This window comes from Gadus morhua, chromosome 10 (assembly GCF_902167405.1).
Source record: "Gadus morhua chromosome 10, gadMor3.0, whole genome shotgun sequence".
Taxonomy (NCBI): domain Eukaryota; kingdom Metazoa; phylum Chordata; class Actinopteri; order Gadiformes; family Gadidae; genus Gadus; species Gadus morhua.
The window spans coordinates 8,888,050-8,903,865 of NC_044057.1; the positions used below are offsets into that span (position 1 = coordinate 8,888,050).

General features: G+C 48.6%; 1 protein-coding gene across 1 annotated transcript in view; it reads left to right on the plus strand.

Moving 5' to 3' along the window:
* Positions 1-15,224, plus strand: part of LOC115551909 (uncharacterized) — a 31,906-nt gene extending 16,682 nt beyond the window's left edge. The window contains exons 3-6 of the mRNA XM_030367518.1: positions 1,353-1,770; positions 1,914-2,067; positions 2,161-2,369; positions 13,628-15,224. Of these exons, the coding sequence (XP_030223378.1) occupies positions 1,353-1,770; positions 1,914-2,067; positions 2,161-2,369; positions 13,628-13,897 (1,051 nt within the window). The 3' untranslated portion in view covers positions 13,898-15,224. The remainder of the gene's footprint in view (positions 1-1,352; positions 1,771-1,913; positions 2,068-2,160; positions 2,370-13,627) is intronic.
* The last annotated feature ends 592 nt before the right edge of the window (positions 15,225-15,816 follow it).

Here is a 15,816-nt window from a genome sequence, read left to right on the forward strand (position 1 = left end):
TTGATAAGGCCTATATATTTTGTATTTGACATGCAACGGTCTTTTCGTGGAGACTACGCTCAGAGCAGCTGGAACTTAACAAGAGGGAGGAGGAAACGGACTATGAAAAAAAATTTGATATTTTTTTCTTGCTATCGGCCATGTTTGATTGTGTTGTGTTGGTTATTGAACTGTTAACCCGCAAACTTGCGTTATGTTTATCAGCGTTACTATAGAGATCATGACGATAGCTGATGTAACTGGAGTCCGGGCGTGTGCAGGACCGAACCGCGCTGTATTATCACTGTTCCACTGCGCATAGACAGTAAAAAGTAGCTGAGACGGTAGAGGGGTTAGAAACCAATAAATGAAAATAGGCTATTTATTTCAGGTAGTCTATTTTTTCACCCAAAAAAAAAAAAAAAAAGAGTTTAAAATCCCCCCCCCAAAAATGGAATCACGTTCACAGCGCCCCCTAGGTTGTGCGAACGCCCCCCGCCCCCGTTGAGAAACCATGCTCTAGAGCGTACCTGGTTCCCTATCTATCTAAGACTGTTAATCTAACTAACTAGGGCTCAACTAGTCTTCGTCTGCTTTCCTGGGCACGCCAAGGGCCACCCCAGGGTTACCGCTGAAAAACAATAAAGTGGTGATGGTCTCTCCAACACCCGTCGACTAACTTAACCACGCAAGCTCAGAGAGAAAAAAAAAAAATACCTCATGTGGCAACAGAAGCATGGACCTCCTTACAAACAAACAAAATGAAAAACGTGGGTCAAACTCCCTTACTCTAAACTTAGGACGAGCCCCCATTATGTTACGACCGGCTCAAGGCTACAACACATCACACCACATCACTACATACTAAGTATGATGCAAAAAGGTGTTTATTTACAACCAAGAAGAAGTACAACACAAACAAAGGCTGGGCTCCTGTCAGGAAGTTGAGAGAGAGAGCCGGAGGGAGGATCCACTTATATAGGCTGCACCCACAGCTTCATGCAGGTGTCCGCAATCACCACTCAGGAGGCTGCAACTTAAAGAGACATGGCAGACACGTACAACGGGATAGACAAATAAATATTGACACATAACAGTGATCCAGAGTTGAGCTACAGTTTCCATGTGTCCCAGGGGCTTCTACACTCACAGAGCAGTTGCTTGATTATTTGGGGACTTAAGGTAATTTATTTTGAGACGCTTTACTTCCTCCATGTTCAATGAATTGAGGTGTTGCCGTTGAACACACCTATGATGAGCTGTTCATGTGCTTTGGAAGTTGTCTCGTCACTATTGCTATGAGGCATTACTGCATGAATAAAGAGGCAATCATCAGCTTATGATAAATTAACTGTCAAATGCTTTTTTGGCAGATCGAATGACTTTAACATCGGGCTGGGTTCCTTCAGCCTCCTGGAGGAGATTAAAACCGGTCAATACTGGGCCACCTTCCTGAGCCCCGCCCTGTCAGAGGGCTCCACCTATCAGAGACCAGCACAACAGCACGCTGGCCAATCACAAAATGCTGCCGTGACCGGACTCCAAGAAAACAACCAATCATCCGGAGGCGTCGACCTACTAGGGAACCCAGTTGTAGCTGTCATGGCAACGTCTCCTGCGTACCTTCCGGTGCCCGTCACCATGGACACCTCGGAACCGGACGGATCTGGAGTGGTGATGGAGCACGAGGCCAGAGCAGAACCAATGGAACAACACGGTCAATCAGAGCCCTCTGAAGAGCCCGGACCCACGCCAGGAGGCGGACCTCAGGTTCACTCACACTTTATCAACGTAAGGAATGACCCGATGTTGACTCATGATCAGAGTCGCTATTGTGTGACAATTAAAATAACCCAAACTTAGAAGGGGAACTTTTTGGTTTCTCTGCATCGTACCTCAAGAAGCCTAATTGTTCCTGATGCTTCCTCTTTCAGAACGCAGGACTTGTGAACAACACGATCCTGTTGAGCCAGATCCGGAGCAGGAAGCGGGTCCACCGGCGGTCCCTGGAGCGAACAGGAAGCGGAGGGACAGCGGGAGGAGGGGGAGAGGGGAGAAGGGCCTCAGGGGGGAGAGGGGCCTCTGGAGGTAGGGGAGCAGAGCCCAGTGAAGAACCAACTGTCTAGCAAATCAAATGTAAAATACCAAACCCAGCATAAAATGTTTTTGTGTTTGCTGTAGATGAAGCCCCATCATCGTCGGCCTCGGCCAGCGGCCCGGTTGCCGTGACGACAGAGGAGGGCACCAGCCTGCTCTACTTATACCCATTCAAGGCCCGTCAAACCCCGTCCCTCCCGGCTCCCCGGGAGTTTGTCCCGAAGGGCGTCCTGAAGCATACCCAGTGTAAGGGGACAGAGAGCACCGTATCCATGGAGACAGCAGCCAAAAAGGTGAGATTATGGCCAAACTGCGTCATCTGGCGCCCCTTGCGGCTGAAAGAAGTAATGTCATGCAGCTGCAGGGTTCATTATAGACATGATCATCATTATTGATATGTTACATATTTAAATGTAATTTATCTATGAAGTGCAATGGACAGATTCCGAAACTAAAGGCGAAAGCCTTTGACACTGCAGTAATGCTATTTTTTTTAAGCTTATTATCATCCTGTGATTAAAGTTCCTACTCTCCCAAATCCAACTGGGGAACCGGGTTCATGCATTCAATGTTTATGCTTTTACCATCAAGATGGTCATCCATCAAGGTGAATAAAGACAAAATTGATATTAACTTCAGAAAAGCACTGTGCGTTCACACCAAAAGAAAATTGAGCTGCCAAATCACCGGAAGTCATTCACTTTCTATGGGCAAGAGCGACCAAAGCCACACAAGCGTCAAACGCTACCAGCGGCAAAAGGTGAGCGTCCAGAGCGATCAAAGAAAGATGAAGACGGCATAACTTTATGCAAATTACTATGATGCATTTCAGCGGCAAAACACTGACAGCCAATCGGAATGTAGACGCTCTTTGCTTGCGTGGATCCCAGGGAACACTTTGAACACTTTGGTTCCTACTGACTGTACAAAATGTCGACTGAAAAATGAATCGCGGCTGTAACTGGGCTCCTGGTGTTGTACAATCCGAGCCTTTTTCATTTCAGAGATCACAACAAAAAGGCTCTGGCCTGGGCGGAGGTGTCACGTGTGGTTGGTTGGTCTGGTGTGTGAGTTATTGAAACGTATGAGATTATTGTAAAATTGTTGCGATACATGCCTGCTAACTGAGATCCTAGCATACTAATCTTCCTTGCTCTGAATGGGACGATATCGTTTTCAAATATCAAAAATACATACGTTGTGCAAAGGAATAATACATTGTGCAAAGGAATAATGCACACATAATAATGCAATAATAATGCAAATGAATTGAATAAGAACAACTTTCCATTTGTTCACTTGCTTTAATGAACGATAGCAGTGATATGACAATAATCAAACATGTCATGAGCAGCTAAAAGTGCTGGTAGGTTTACATACAAATAGTCATAAACTTCCTGTTCCGCTATGTGCAACAACATGGAGGACCGTACTGCAACAACATAGAGGACTGTAGTACAATATTCCCTGTCTCCCCCTGAGCCTTTAACACTCTAACACAAAGGCTGATAAAAAAAAAACAGCATCAAACGAACGGTTGTACGCAATATGCGCCATAAAAACGAGCGGAAAGTCCAACATGAACACACAGACTACCCCACAGCAAAGTCCATGTCCCAGGCAGGCACACCGGCCGTCCTGGTGGACCGGCGCAAGCCTGTCGCCGGCGACACGTCGGACGGCGGTGGGAGAGGGGCCATAGGGGCCACAGAGGCTGGCGGCGGCGTACGAAGGACGCCCTGGGCCGGCACCACTGGCACGATAGAGATGGGCTGCATCCCGCCCCGGGGAGAGCCTGCAGGTGGCAGTGCCGGTGGTTGAGTGGGCCCTGACTCCGTCACGGGCCTTACTGGGACGCTCACAAGACCAGGCAGCTGCGGCGTTGCACTAAGTGCTGGTACAGCGATACGAGACGCCAGATCGTCATAGATCGATCGAGGTGGGGGCCGGTCGCTGTGGACCGGGTAGAACTTGCACAGGAATCTGCGGTTCCGAGTTGAGACCCTGCCCGACCCGTCAATCTTGACCACGTACTGATCGTGCTGGCGCACCTCAACGACACTGCCTGTCCTGTCCCACTTGTTAGGGTGAGGTCCCGTCTTGTTCTGTATGCGGACAAAGTCCCCCACCTGGAGAGGTGGTAGGCGTTTGGCGTGCTCCGCCCAAGTGCCAGCTGGGCGGATGTGGCGTTTGCAGAGGGCCTCTTCCCTTGCCGTCAGCGTCTCATGCCATGTTACGTGCGGCCTGTACCTCCCGGGGGGAATCGGGATGAAGTCGCGGATGGGCCGGCCGAAGACACACATCACCGGGGATAGCTTTGTGTCAGGGTCCGGTGTATTACGGTATTGGAGTATCGCCCTCTGCAAAGCGTCGGTGTCGAGTTCGCCCTTCGGGCCTGTATTGTCAGTGATGAGCCGCTTCATTGTCTTCACCCCGATCTCTGCGCGGCAGTTGCTGTGGGGGAAGGCCACCGATGAGAGGCGGTGGTGTACGCCCCATCTGCAAAGGAAAGACCTGGTCTCGGCGGGAGCGTGTCTATGTTCCCCGGGTCCTATGTTCCCCGGGTCCTATGTTCCCCTCTTTGTATGAGACCTTTTGTGGAAGAGGGAGAGACGTCGGAGAACCTGACGGTCTATTCATACGCCGGTAAACAAACCCCGAGAAGCCCAATCCCTACGAGAGCTCCCCGCGCTACGGCCATCCGGAGGCGCGCAGAGCTTTTGGCCGTGATATTATCATACAATTATATTATATTATATACTATTATATAAAGAGCTCCGGGAGTCGCAAACGGCAATAATCACTTTCTCCTCCATGCTGCAGTTCACCCCGGACTGCACTGCACTGAGTTGGCCGGTTGAACGCTGATTGGCTGTTACGTTACACATGTCACTCAGTGGCCACGCTGTTGAACGCAGATTGGCTGTCATCACGCGAATGTCGCGTCAAAGTTTAAAGATTTTTAAAGATTGATAAACGGGGAACATAGGACCTTTTTTAAAAAAAAGGGTCCTATGTTCACCGAGCGGGGAGCATAGGACCCGGGGAACATAGAACCTGGTGAACATAGGGATGACCCCGTCTCGGCGGAGGTGAACTCTGGCCCCCTGTCCGATGCAAGCTCTTCCGGAGTCCCGTACGTGGCAAAGGCACGGCGTAGGTGGCATATGAGGTCTGCGGCGCCACCCGTCGACCTTGAGATGATTGGCCAATTCGAGTAGCGGTCAACTATCACAAGATAGTGTATACCCCTGTGCATGAAAAAGTCCGAACTCACAGCCTGGAAGGGGTAGATGGCCATGACAGGCGGGGTCGGCGGCGCCGCGGGCTGAGAGGGTGCCATCCGGTGGCAGTGTTCACAGTTATTCCGAGTGGCGCAGATGTCAGCCGGCATTCCTGGCCAGAACACAGACGATTCCGCGCGGGCGGTCATCATGGAGACGCCTTGGTGGGCAGCGTGCAGGGCGCTCAGCACCACCGAGTGAGGGTGGTATGACTACCCTATCCATGTACAGGACCACCCCATCAGCTGATGTGATGTCCTCGCGGTACTGATGGAAGCCTAGAATCGCCACCGGCATCCCAGCCCTTCACTCGGTGAAGCGGTCTGCTGCCATCTCCTCCAACATGCGCATATCGTCGCTGCTGCTCATGGCCTCCCTGACGCGCACCAGGCCAGGTCGCTAGGGATGGGAATTTATAAGAATTTCACAATTTCCGATTCCGATTCTGCTTATCGGTCCGATTCCTTATCGATTCTCTTATCGATTCTCATTGGGTGAGAAAATAAGAACAAATGTGTTTGTTTGTATTAAACCTCTTTAATATCTCATCAGAAGTGCGTGTAGTATTAGGAAATTTTACATTTTCACACCAATTGGTCTAGACAAAAAAATATATCTTTGGCTTCTTAAGCCCAAATGCCATCATTATGGGCCATAAAACTAAAAACACAGACTGAAAACAGTCAAGTAGGAGCTTTGCCCTTTTGGAATACTAACAGTGCTCATTTGCATTCTAGTCAACTATTCAACTGACCTAAACAAAATAAATAAGTCTCGTCTTCAGAAGTCTGTAAAGATAAGAACACAACTAACAACTTTGGCAAATTAACAATTATTGTGCTGCTTGATTCATTTGCGTCGCTAGTTAGTAGTAGTGTATCAAACACGCGACATTCCTGCAAATGAATTGCATGCTGTGTAGCCAAATGTTTCAGCATATTGGAGGTAGTTCCCCCCTTTGATGAAATGGAAACGTTACAATTGTTACAAGTGGCAATATTGTCTATTCGCGTGAAATAAAACCAAGCTTTAGAGCGCCTCTTACTCGGCGGCGCCATGTTTGCTGCGTTCTAAACCAAAACAAAGCAGCGTGTGTGTGACGCCATGACGCATTTGCCGCGACCGGAGCCGGTAAGCGGAATCGTTAAGCAGGCTTGCTAATGATTCCAAGGAATCGGTTGACTCGGCACCGGTTCTGAACAAGAACCGGTTCTCGATTCCCATCCCTACAGGTCGCCCTCCTCAACATCATCGGCCACCGGCCCTGCCCACCGTATGAGAGACAGCACATCAGCGTGTGCGCTGGGTGAGAGGTGGGCCACCATGGCGGCATTGTCGTCTGGAAGATCCATGGGCGACGGACACTGTGTGCCGACCGGCCTGCATCTGCAGCCCTGTTCTTCATTCCGGAGACATGTATGATGCGGAAACGATAGGGCAGGGTCTTCTCCTTGAGGTTCCTGAGACGGGGGTTGGGTATGTCGTCGAGTGCTCTGTCGCCAAGGAGTTTGAGTAATGGCTTGTGGTCGACTGCCACAATCAGGTCCCTGCAGCCTAACACGAAGTAGCGCGCTTTGTCCAAGGCGTCAGCGACTGCGAGCGCCTTGCCCTCTACAGGCGCGTGTCTGGACTCGGCCGCGTGTGTGAACCTGCTGCCAACCAGGGTCACCTTCCATCCATCAGCGCAGCGTGCACTGACAGTGCTTCTGGAACAGCCAGAAGCCGACGCCCTCTTTTGACCAGTCCGTGGCGAGGCATGTTTGCTTGGACTTGTCCAAGATGCGGACGCCGCGCTCGATCTCCTGGACGATCTCCTCCTTTGATTCGCGGAAAACTTTCTCCAATTCCGGAGACCACTAGAAGCGTACCCCATGCAGTGGGAGTTTCCGCAACGGTTGCATGCTTTCGGCCATACTGAAGGCGTAGGCCACTTGGTTCAATTAAATTCAATTTCAATTCAATTTTTTTTGTATAGCCCTTAATCACCATTACAGTCTCAAAGGGCTTAACAGGCCAAATTCATGACACCCCCCTTTACCCAAGCCCCCACACGGGCAAGAAAAAAACTCCCTTGAAATCAGCAAGGAAGAAATCTTGAGAAGTAACGCATAGTAGGGGATCCCTTCTTCCAGGGATGGTCAGGAGTGCAATGGGTGCCACAATCGACATACAGGTAAATATACATGCACATCATAATAAAATGGTGAATGGGATCTGGCCGGTAATCCTTGAGGAGAGTCCAGGCATCCAGTCCAGCAACCGCAACACGCTAGAACAGACAGAATAGTGAATTAGAACGGAGAAGTACATAGTGGGAATGTATACTGTAATAACAAAAGCAAAAGCAAATAGAGTGGTCATCACCTTGTGGCGCTGAAAGGTACCGGTAGCGCCCCCATGGGGTGATGAACGTCGTCTTGTGGCGGTTATCTTCATGCAGTGGGACGCTGTGGTAGCCATTCCAGGCATCGAATACAGTCTTGCGTTTCCCACTGGGCACCTGTCTCGCCTGGTGGAAGGGAGATTACGTGTGGTGGGTCTCACGGAGCGCATGCTTGTTCAGTGCTTGGAAATCAACGGTGTGTCGTGGCTTGCCGTTCTTCTTTTCGTAGATCACCATGCGGTGACACCACGTCACTGGCGTGCCAATGGGCACATGGGACGAACGTCCTGGTCAAGGCCCGCTTTCACCTCACCTTGCCAGGGTATGGCGACTGGGATTGGGGTGTGGCAGGCGACTGGCGTTGCATTCTCATCGAGCATGAGACGAAATGGTGGACCAGACATCCTCGGCAAGGGCTGGTGGGGACATGTATTGAATGTGCTCTGAGCGTATAGTCCAAGTAAGTGTCTCCGTAGAGCTTCCCTGTTAGCCTCCGTGGCCGGCATGGGGAGCGTGGTTGGCCTGGTTGGAGGTTCCGCACGCCGCGGGCAGTCACAAGTGTCCGAGGTCGCGAGGTTGACCTCCCCGAGTGTTGGGAACCTGTCTGAGATCATGCCCAGGTCCACACAGGCTGCACGAGACAGGAATATACGGTCTAAGGTGTCAGTCACGTACGCGATCTGGCGCGTCTCCAATCTTCGGGCGTCGCTGCTGTTACAAGCGAACCTGACGACGGTGGCCCCGAGAATCCGTATGCCTTCATTATTCACGGCCTTCATGGTCATGGATACGGGAATGAGGTCGTCCGCGCTCAGGCCCATCTGTTGGGCGACCTTGACGCCGATCTGGCAGCTCTGGCACCCCGTGTCAGCCATGGCAGGCAGGGTCACAGTGCGGGTGCTTTTCCGGAGGTCGAGGCACAGTGCTTTGTAATCCTTGTTTTCAATGGTGAGTGTGAGGTGGATGTAATGCTGTGAGTTGGACGGGCGCTTCATCCACTTGTCACACATGTCATCATACAGGTGGTGGGCGAGGGGCAGTGTGCGTACCATGTCGGCGGTGCTGGTGAGTGTGCACAGCTCGCCGAAGGCGGTTGTCTGCTGTTCGTCGCACACCCCATCAGTCTCCTCCGGTGCGGGCCTAGATGATCGGCCACCCAGGCAGACCTTGTCGAGGTGGTTCTGATGGTTGCATTTCCGGCACGTCTTGCCGTACGCGGGGCACTCGGCGCGCCTGGCGCGCCACTGAGGTGTTTTGCCGTGGCCTGCCTCGCCGCAGTAGATGCACGTCCCCTCGGCCTTGACATTGGATTTCTCCGCTCTGGCGCCCCCTCTGGCGCAGACGTCCTGCTGCTTCCCCCGTCGATATGAGCTGCTGATAGTGTCCGTGCTCTGAGGGTTAAGCAGGCGTGACGCTGAGCGCTCATGTCCTTTAGTGACATATCCTGATTCTTTTCGCCAAGCAGATCGAGCTGTATTTCTTGGTCTGCTATGCCGCGGGCGATCACATCGCGCAATATTTTCTCTGTGAAGTCGTTGACTTGGTCACACCCCTCCTTAGTGCATGTAATTTCGTATTTACACGTGCCTGCCTGCCCTTTTAAGAGAGCATGAAGTGATCGGATGGGCTCTTTGTGTCCCTTTCGCATGTTAGATAGGGCCTGTCGAGGTACCATTGAGTTTTCTGCACGGACAGCGAGTGCCCTCATGGCAGAGGGAACGTCCTTTTCATCACTGTCCACTAGGCTTTTGCCTGCAGCACGGGTGAGGTATTTTCTCAGATCCTCCTCACAGCACTCTAGCAGTTGTGTGACAACAGCTGATCCAATTAGTTAAGTGCCCCTCTTGTACTCACCCCAGCGGGTTAGGAAGTGTGACCAGGTCTCTGCTGTTCCAGCCAACGCTATGGACGGGCGCCTGAGTTTCTCCATTTTGGCATTTGTGAGCGGTTCCCTGGGGGCTGCAGCTAGTGTGGTCGCGTGTATGTTCAGCATGGCCACCACCACTGCTGCTTCTGCATGTGTAGCCAAATAGTCACACTCCTCGATAGGGCAAAGGCACATTCATCCTTGGTCTCACAGTTTTGTATTTTCGTTGATGCGCTCATATATCCAGGTTCCCGGGCTCCGTTACTTTCAAATACACTCGCGGTCCACTCACTCGTTTGATTGCATTCTTTCGCGACGTCGGAGATGTCTGCTTCGCTTTATCCAGATGTTTGATTATAAATAAGAACAACCTTCCATTTGTCCACTTGCTTTAATGAACGATAGCAGTGAAAGGACAATAATCAAACATGTCACGAGCAGCTAAAAGTGCTGGTAGGTTTACATCCAAATAGAGTCATTAACTTCCTGTTCCGCTATGTGCAACAACATAGAGGACCGTAGTGCAACAACATAGAGGACCGTAGTGCATTATTCCCTATGAATAATGCACGGAACAAACGTGTCAATTCAATGCAGTTTAATAGAGGATAGACAGCTGACGGATGACCATTTAGCAGACGCATTTATCCAAAGCGACTTACAATGAGTACATTTGTCATAAGAAGTGAAACAATATATCGCAATATATCGCAATATATCGTAGCACTGTCAGTGACAGTGATAATGACAGCTGTGTTTTCTGTTTTGTGTTCAATAGTTAATGAGTGACACATTCATAGTGATTTTGATACAAAGTGATGATAAGCAAAGAAATATTTGCGATCTAGAACGTTCGTATTTAAGCAGGAATCATTTTCATTTGCTCTCCTTACCACCAATCTAACCAAACAATCGCGTGTAGTCATGCTTTAAACAAAATACGTTTTTGAAATCGTCACATACACAAACCAATCGACAAGACGAGGGATAAATGACAAGGGATTCATCTCCTGTCTTTTATCCCTCTATTCCCGGCCCGCCTAACCCCGCCTGAGGTGAATCATTTTTAATTAAATAGTCTAGATAGATAGATAGCCTAGTCAAGTCTCTATTAATAACAAACGACACAATTCGTCAGGAATTCATTTAGGTGATTCGGCTCACACAGGACAGTAGCCTACCAGACCACACAGAATAAGGGAGACAAGTCTGACTGGACAGACACAAAATACATCACATTAAAACTAGACACGCGTAGATAGATAGATAGATAGATAGATAGATAGATAGATAGATAGATAGATAGATAGATAGATAGATAGATAGATAGGCCTAGATAGATAGATAGATAGGCCTAGATAGATAGATAGATAGGCCTAGATAGATGGATAAATATGTTCCATTATTTGCCTTTCGGAGCCAGCCAGTCCTGTTCGCGTATGCAAATTAGCCATGTGCGCCAATGTCAATTTGTTTGACGAATGAGTGCAGACCATGATTTGCAAATGCAGATCAGTGAAACATATTTAAGGGTTCGGTATGGGATTTGCGAAATACCAGCAGATTTTGAAAACACACAACTCAACTGGTCCTACCCCCTCTCCTCCTACGCTGACTCTGACTCCACCCATTCCAAGTACATGGACGCGCAATCATGCACGAGCGCGAACAAAAATGCGCGAGAGCGAGCCATTAGCTAGTTAGCTACCTCCAGTAGCTACCGCAGGATAACAACAAACAGAAGCTTGCTCTGGGTCACGAGCTTTGAGTACGTGCACGAAGGGGTCACGCGCGGGGAGCGAGGGCGGAGGGGGGGGAATGCAGTACGACCGTTTGATTGACGTACTTACTGTCCAATGCCACTCGGTGGTTCTGGAAATCATTGGCTGGAGTTTTTCGAGCCCTGCCCGTTCCACAGATGATTGACTTGTTTAATTTTCATGTCAGTACTTGTTCTAACTCAGTGGCTGTAAGTGGGTTATAAGGATTTCAAGTAATTTTGCATAAATTGCCAAAAAAGAGAATTCCATACCCAACCTTTAACTAGCCTACTACATATTTGATTATTGTTCAAATTGTGTTGCTGGTTAGGGAAAAGTGCGGCAGCACAGGAAGAAAACCAAATATTCCATTTACTATTCGGCCTCTCAGTCTGGCTGAGCGGAAATGAACAGCGTCGCCGTCTATAGCGCTAGCGTCGGATTCCACCGCTACTCCTCCTCTTCCTGTTGCTGGCTTTCCCATATTGTGCTCCCCCTCAAACTCGGAAACTAGGCAGTATGGCGAGTTTTGAAGAGGACTTTGACGGCGCTGTAAAAATAGCATGTTTGGCTCTTTCAGTCGAAAATTTTAAAGAACTTCAAAAGATTTGCATACAGCATTTGCTGAGGAAGAAAGATGTTCTTGCACTATTACTGATGGACACTGCTGCTGCTCCCCGGGGTTAGCCCCGCCCTAGACGATTTGCAAATGCAGATCAGTGAAACATATTTAAGGGTTGGGTATGGGATTTGCGAAATACCAGCAGATTTTGAAAACACACAACTCAACTGGTCTTACCCCCTCTCCTCCTACGCTGACTCTGACTCCACCCATTCCAAGTACATGGACGCGCAATCATGCACGAGCGCGAACAAAAATGCGCGAGAGCGAGCCATCAGCTAGTTAGCTACCTCCAGTAGCTACCGCAGGATAACAACAAACAGAAGCTTGCTCTGGGTCACGAGCTTTGAGTACGTGCACGAAGGGGTCACGCGCGGGGAGCGAGGGCGGAGGGGGGGGAATGCAGTACGACCGTTTGATTGACGTACTTACTGTCCAATGCCACTCGGTGGTTCTGGAAATCATTGGCTGGAGTTTTTCGAGCCCTGCCCGTTCCACAGATGATTGACTTGTTTAATTTTCATGTCAGTACTTGTTCTAACTCAGTGGCTGTAAGTGGGTTATAAGGATTTCAAGTAATTTTGCATAAATTGCCAAAAAAGAGAATTCCATACCCAACCTTTAACTAGCCTACTACAGCACGCAAAGTTTTTTTGTTCTCGTTGTAATTACAATTTAGGAGTTTTTTAATATATATATATATATATATTGGAGGGGAATCACTGTCCTACTTACTGTCGAAGGACTTTATCCAACAAGCAAAACCGTCTCCGCAATATGACCAAAGTGTATGGGAGTTCACTCTTTGATATGGCTGTCTGTACTAAAAGCATACGGCTCCTTTAAATGCGTCTGCAAAATTGAATTGTACGTCATGAGCGACTTGAGCGACAAAAGCGAACAGAAATATTCGCAGTGATGATTTATGAGCAACCAAAGCGACTTTGCAGCGCAATTCGCTTCTGATGTGAACGTACAATGGTGCTCTGTTTGGCAGTCATATGAGCAGTTTGATTGACATCACCTGAGAGTCCGACAGACTTTTTTGTCATTCGATATTGTCTATTACTTTGTTTTAAATTATTAGTTCATTACAAATATCCTTTTCATAAGCAAACACACGAAGCATTCTTCCTATCAACGGACAAACGAATTCTGGACGTGTTTTATTCCAACGCAGTTTGTCAGCAGTGTTCAGAACACTGATATGGTTCTGCTCCTCCTATGTACCTCTGGTATGTTCTGTCGTTTAGTAGTCTACCTGTTCCGGGTTTATATCACATAGAAACCACATGCATTGTTATAGTTATGAAGGACAACTGGCTTTACACATCCTACGATGATGTGTAAAGCGTTTATTAATCCAGCCTTCTAATGTTACGGGTGTAGGCTGAAGTTTGTGGTCGGCTAATGTTTAGCACCGTTATGGCGCTAAATATGGACAAAGATGGACTTGATAACCTTTGTTATCACTTTAACTGCACATTGCCACAATATTAAGACCGACCTGAACTGAGGCTCATAACAGATTGAGGGGTCCGGGACTTTATGAAACAAGATGGCCGTAGTTATAGAAGGTATAGCATACCTTTATTAAAATGTGTTTGTGATACCATGTTCTCCTTCTCTTCTCAGCGGCGGATGGAGGTGGGGCGCCGGGTGCGGTTCTCTGAAGAGGTGGTTGCTATAGCGCCCGTGGTGTTTGACATCAGCATGGGTTCGGACTCGGACTTGGACTCACCCCCGGAGGACTCTGAAACAGAGGAGGAGCCAGGGGGAGGGGCCAAAGAGGGGGATGGGGCTCCGCCCCCCCCGCCCCCCCCCCCCCACCCAGGCCCCACTCCCGCCCCCCTCCCTGCCCGCCTGGATACGAGCACTGAAGAGAAAGTCTGGGAAAAAAAATAACCGCTAAAAGAGCGAATGATCAAAGACTCTCTTCAACAAACGGTGACAAACCATCAACTTTCCTCTGGAGCTAAATTGTGAATGAGGAAATAAAATGTGGCCTATAAGGCCGATAAGCTTACTTCTAGGCCTACTCAGATATGGCCGCCGTCGACCTGTCAGCCTCACTTCAGTTTGAGAAGAGATTGCAGTCGGTCCACCATGATAGGGATTGTCCACAAAGTGTTTAACCAACTATGCTTTATGTCGATGATGAGAGAAACAGACTCCATTGGGCTAATTTAATTAGCTTTCTCCCTCTCCTTGTTTGAATCCGCCCCATCCATCCCTCTCTCTTGAGAACACACACACACACACACAAGCTATTGTTTTCATCGATGCTTCCAGTGCAAATCATGTAATGGACAACTGGAAAATAATAACTTTCCATCGTCTCAGATTCCCCCTCAGTTCTCTAATGGCCGCTGTCAGCCCCCAGTGTATGATTTAAATAAGCGGAACAGGGTGGCACTTACTTCTACTTCACTTCCTCAAAGAGAGGGGTGTATTAGGACTTCCTATCTACAACGGCATAAATGTGCAACATGGTATCCGTTTTTTCATAATTTAGGACCATTTATCAATATATTCTCCTCATATTTGATTATTGTTCAAATTGTGTTGCTGGTTAGGGAAAAGTGCGGCAGCACAGGAAGAAAACCAAATATTCCATTTACTATTCGGCCTCTCAGTCTGGCTGAGCGGAAATGAACAGCGTCGCCGTCTATAGCGCTAGCGTCGGATTCCACCGCTACTCCTCCTCTTCCTGTTGCTGGCTTTCCCATATTGTGCTCCCCCTCAAACTCGGAAACTAGGCAGTATGGCGAGTTTTGAAGAGGACTTTGACGGCGCTGTAAAAATAGCATGTTTGGCTCTTTCAGTCGAAAATTTTAAAGAACTTCAAAAGATTTGCATACAGCATTTGCTGAGGAAGAAAGATGTTCTTGCACTATTACTGATGGACACTGCTGCTGCTCCCCGGGGTTAGCCCCGCCCTAGACGATTGTGATTGGTTTAAAGAAATAACAACAGGCCAGCCCAGTTTCCCCCCGGATAGACGGCTCTAAATAGCGTGGTTCCGGACCATTCTACTTGCTGTAGTTTGGTCTGGCTTTGCGAGACTATTTGGCCTCTGACCTGGAAGTCTGCATACATGTCTCGGTTAGGTGTGCTAATAGGAAGGAGGAAGCAAATTATTCAGTATTGAGTTCAATAAGAACCATGGGCAAGAATATGAACAAATATATAATTAAATGTAAATGATTTTATATAAATGATTTTATAATGATTTTATGTAAATTATTTTATATCCCTGGCAAGTTTAACTAGGCCGGACAGGTCAAAGGAGAGGAGGCAGCAGTGGCGTGGCGTGGGGATTTTTTTTGAGGAAGCCAAGTGAGGCCAAACCTTAAGAGAAAATAGTACGTTGCAGCTTGGATGTATTTAATGCAACTACAAGAGCTATTTGAGCGCCTGGTCATTTACCAGGACTTACACACGCCTGTAATCTGACCGACACGACACACGCTCTCTCTCTCTCTCGCTTTCTCGCTCTCTCACACTCACACACACACACACACACACACACACACACACACACACACACACACACACACACACACACACACACACACACAAACAACCACACAGTCCTCCTAAACATCTCATTAAATTACACATTTGATCATAATGCAACCCCTCCCCGACCGAAATGCACAAGTCGCTAATGTCATCAATCCTGACACGTCCAAACAGTGCCAGTTTCACAGTGCAGTCTATGTGGCTTTTTGATTTACCGTGCCTCTCGATTGCCCGGGACAAGTTGGCAAGGTCCACGAATCCTGTAGTGACCCAGGGATTGTTAAGGGAGCACGAATCCT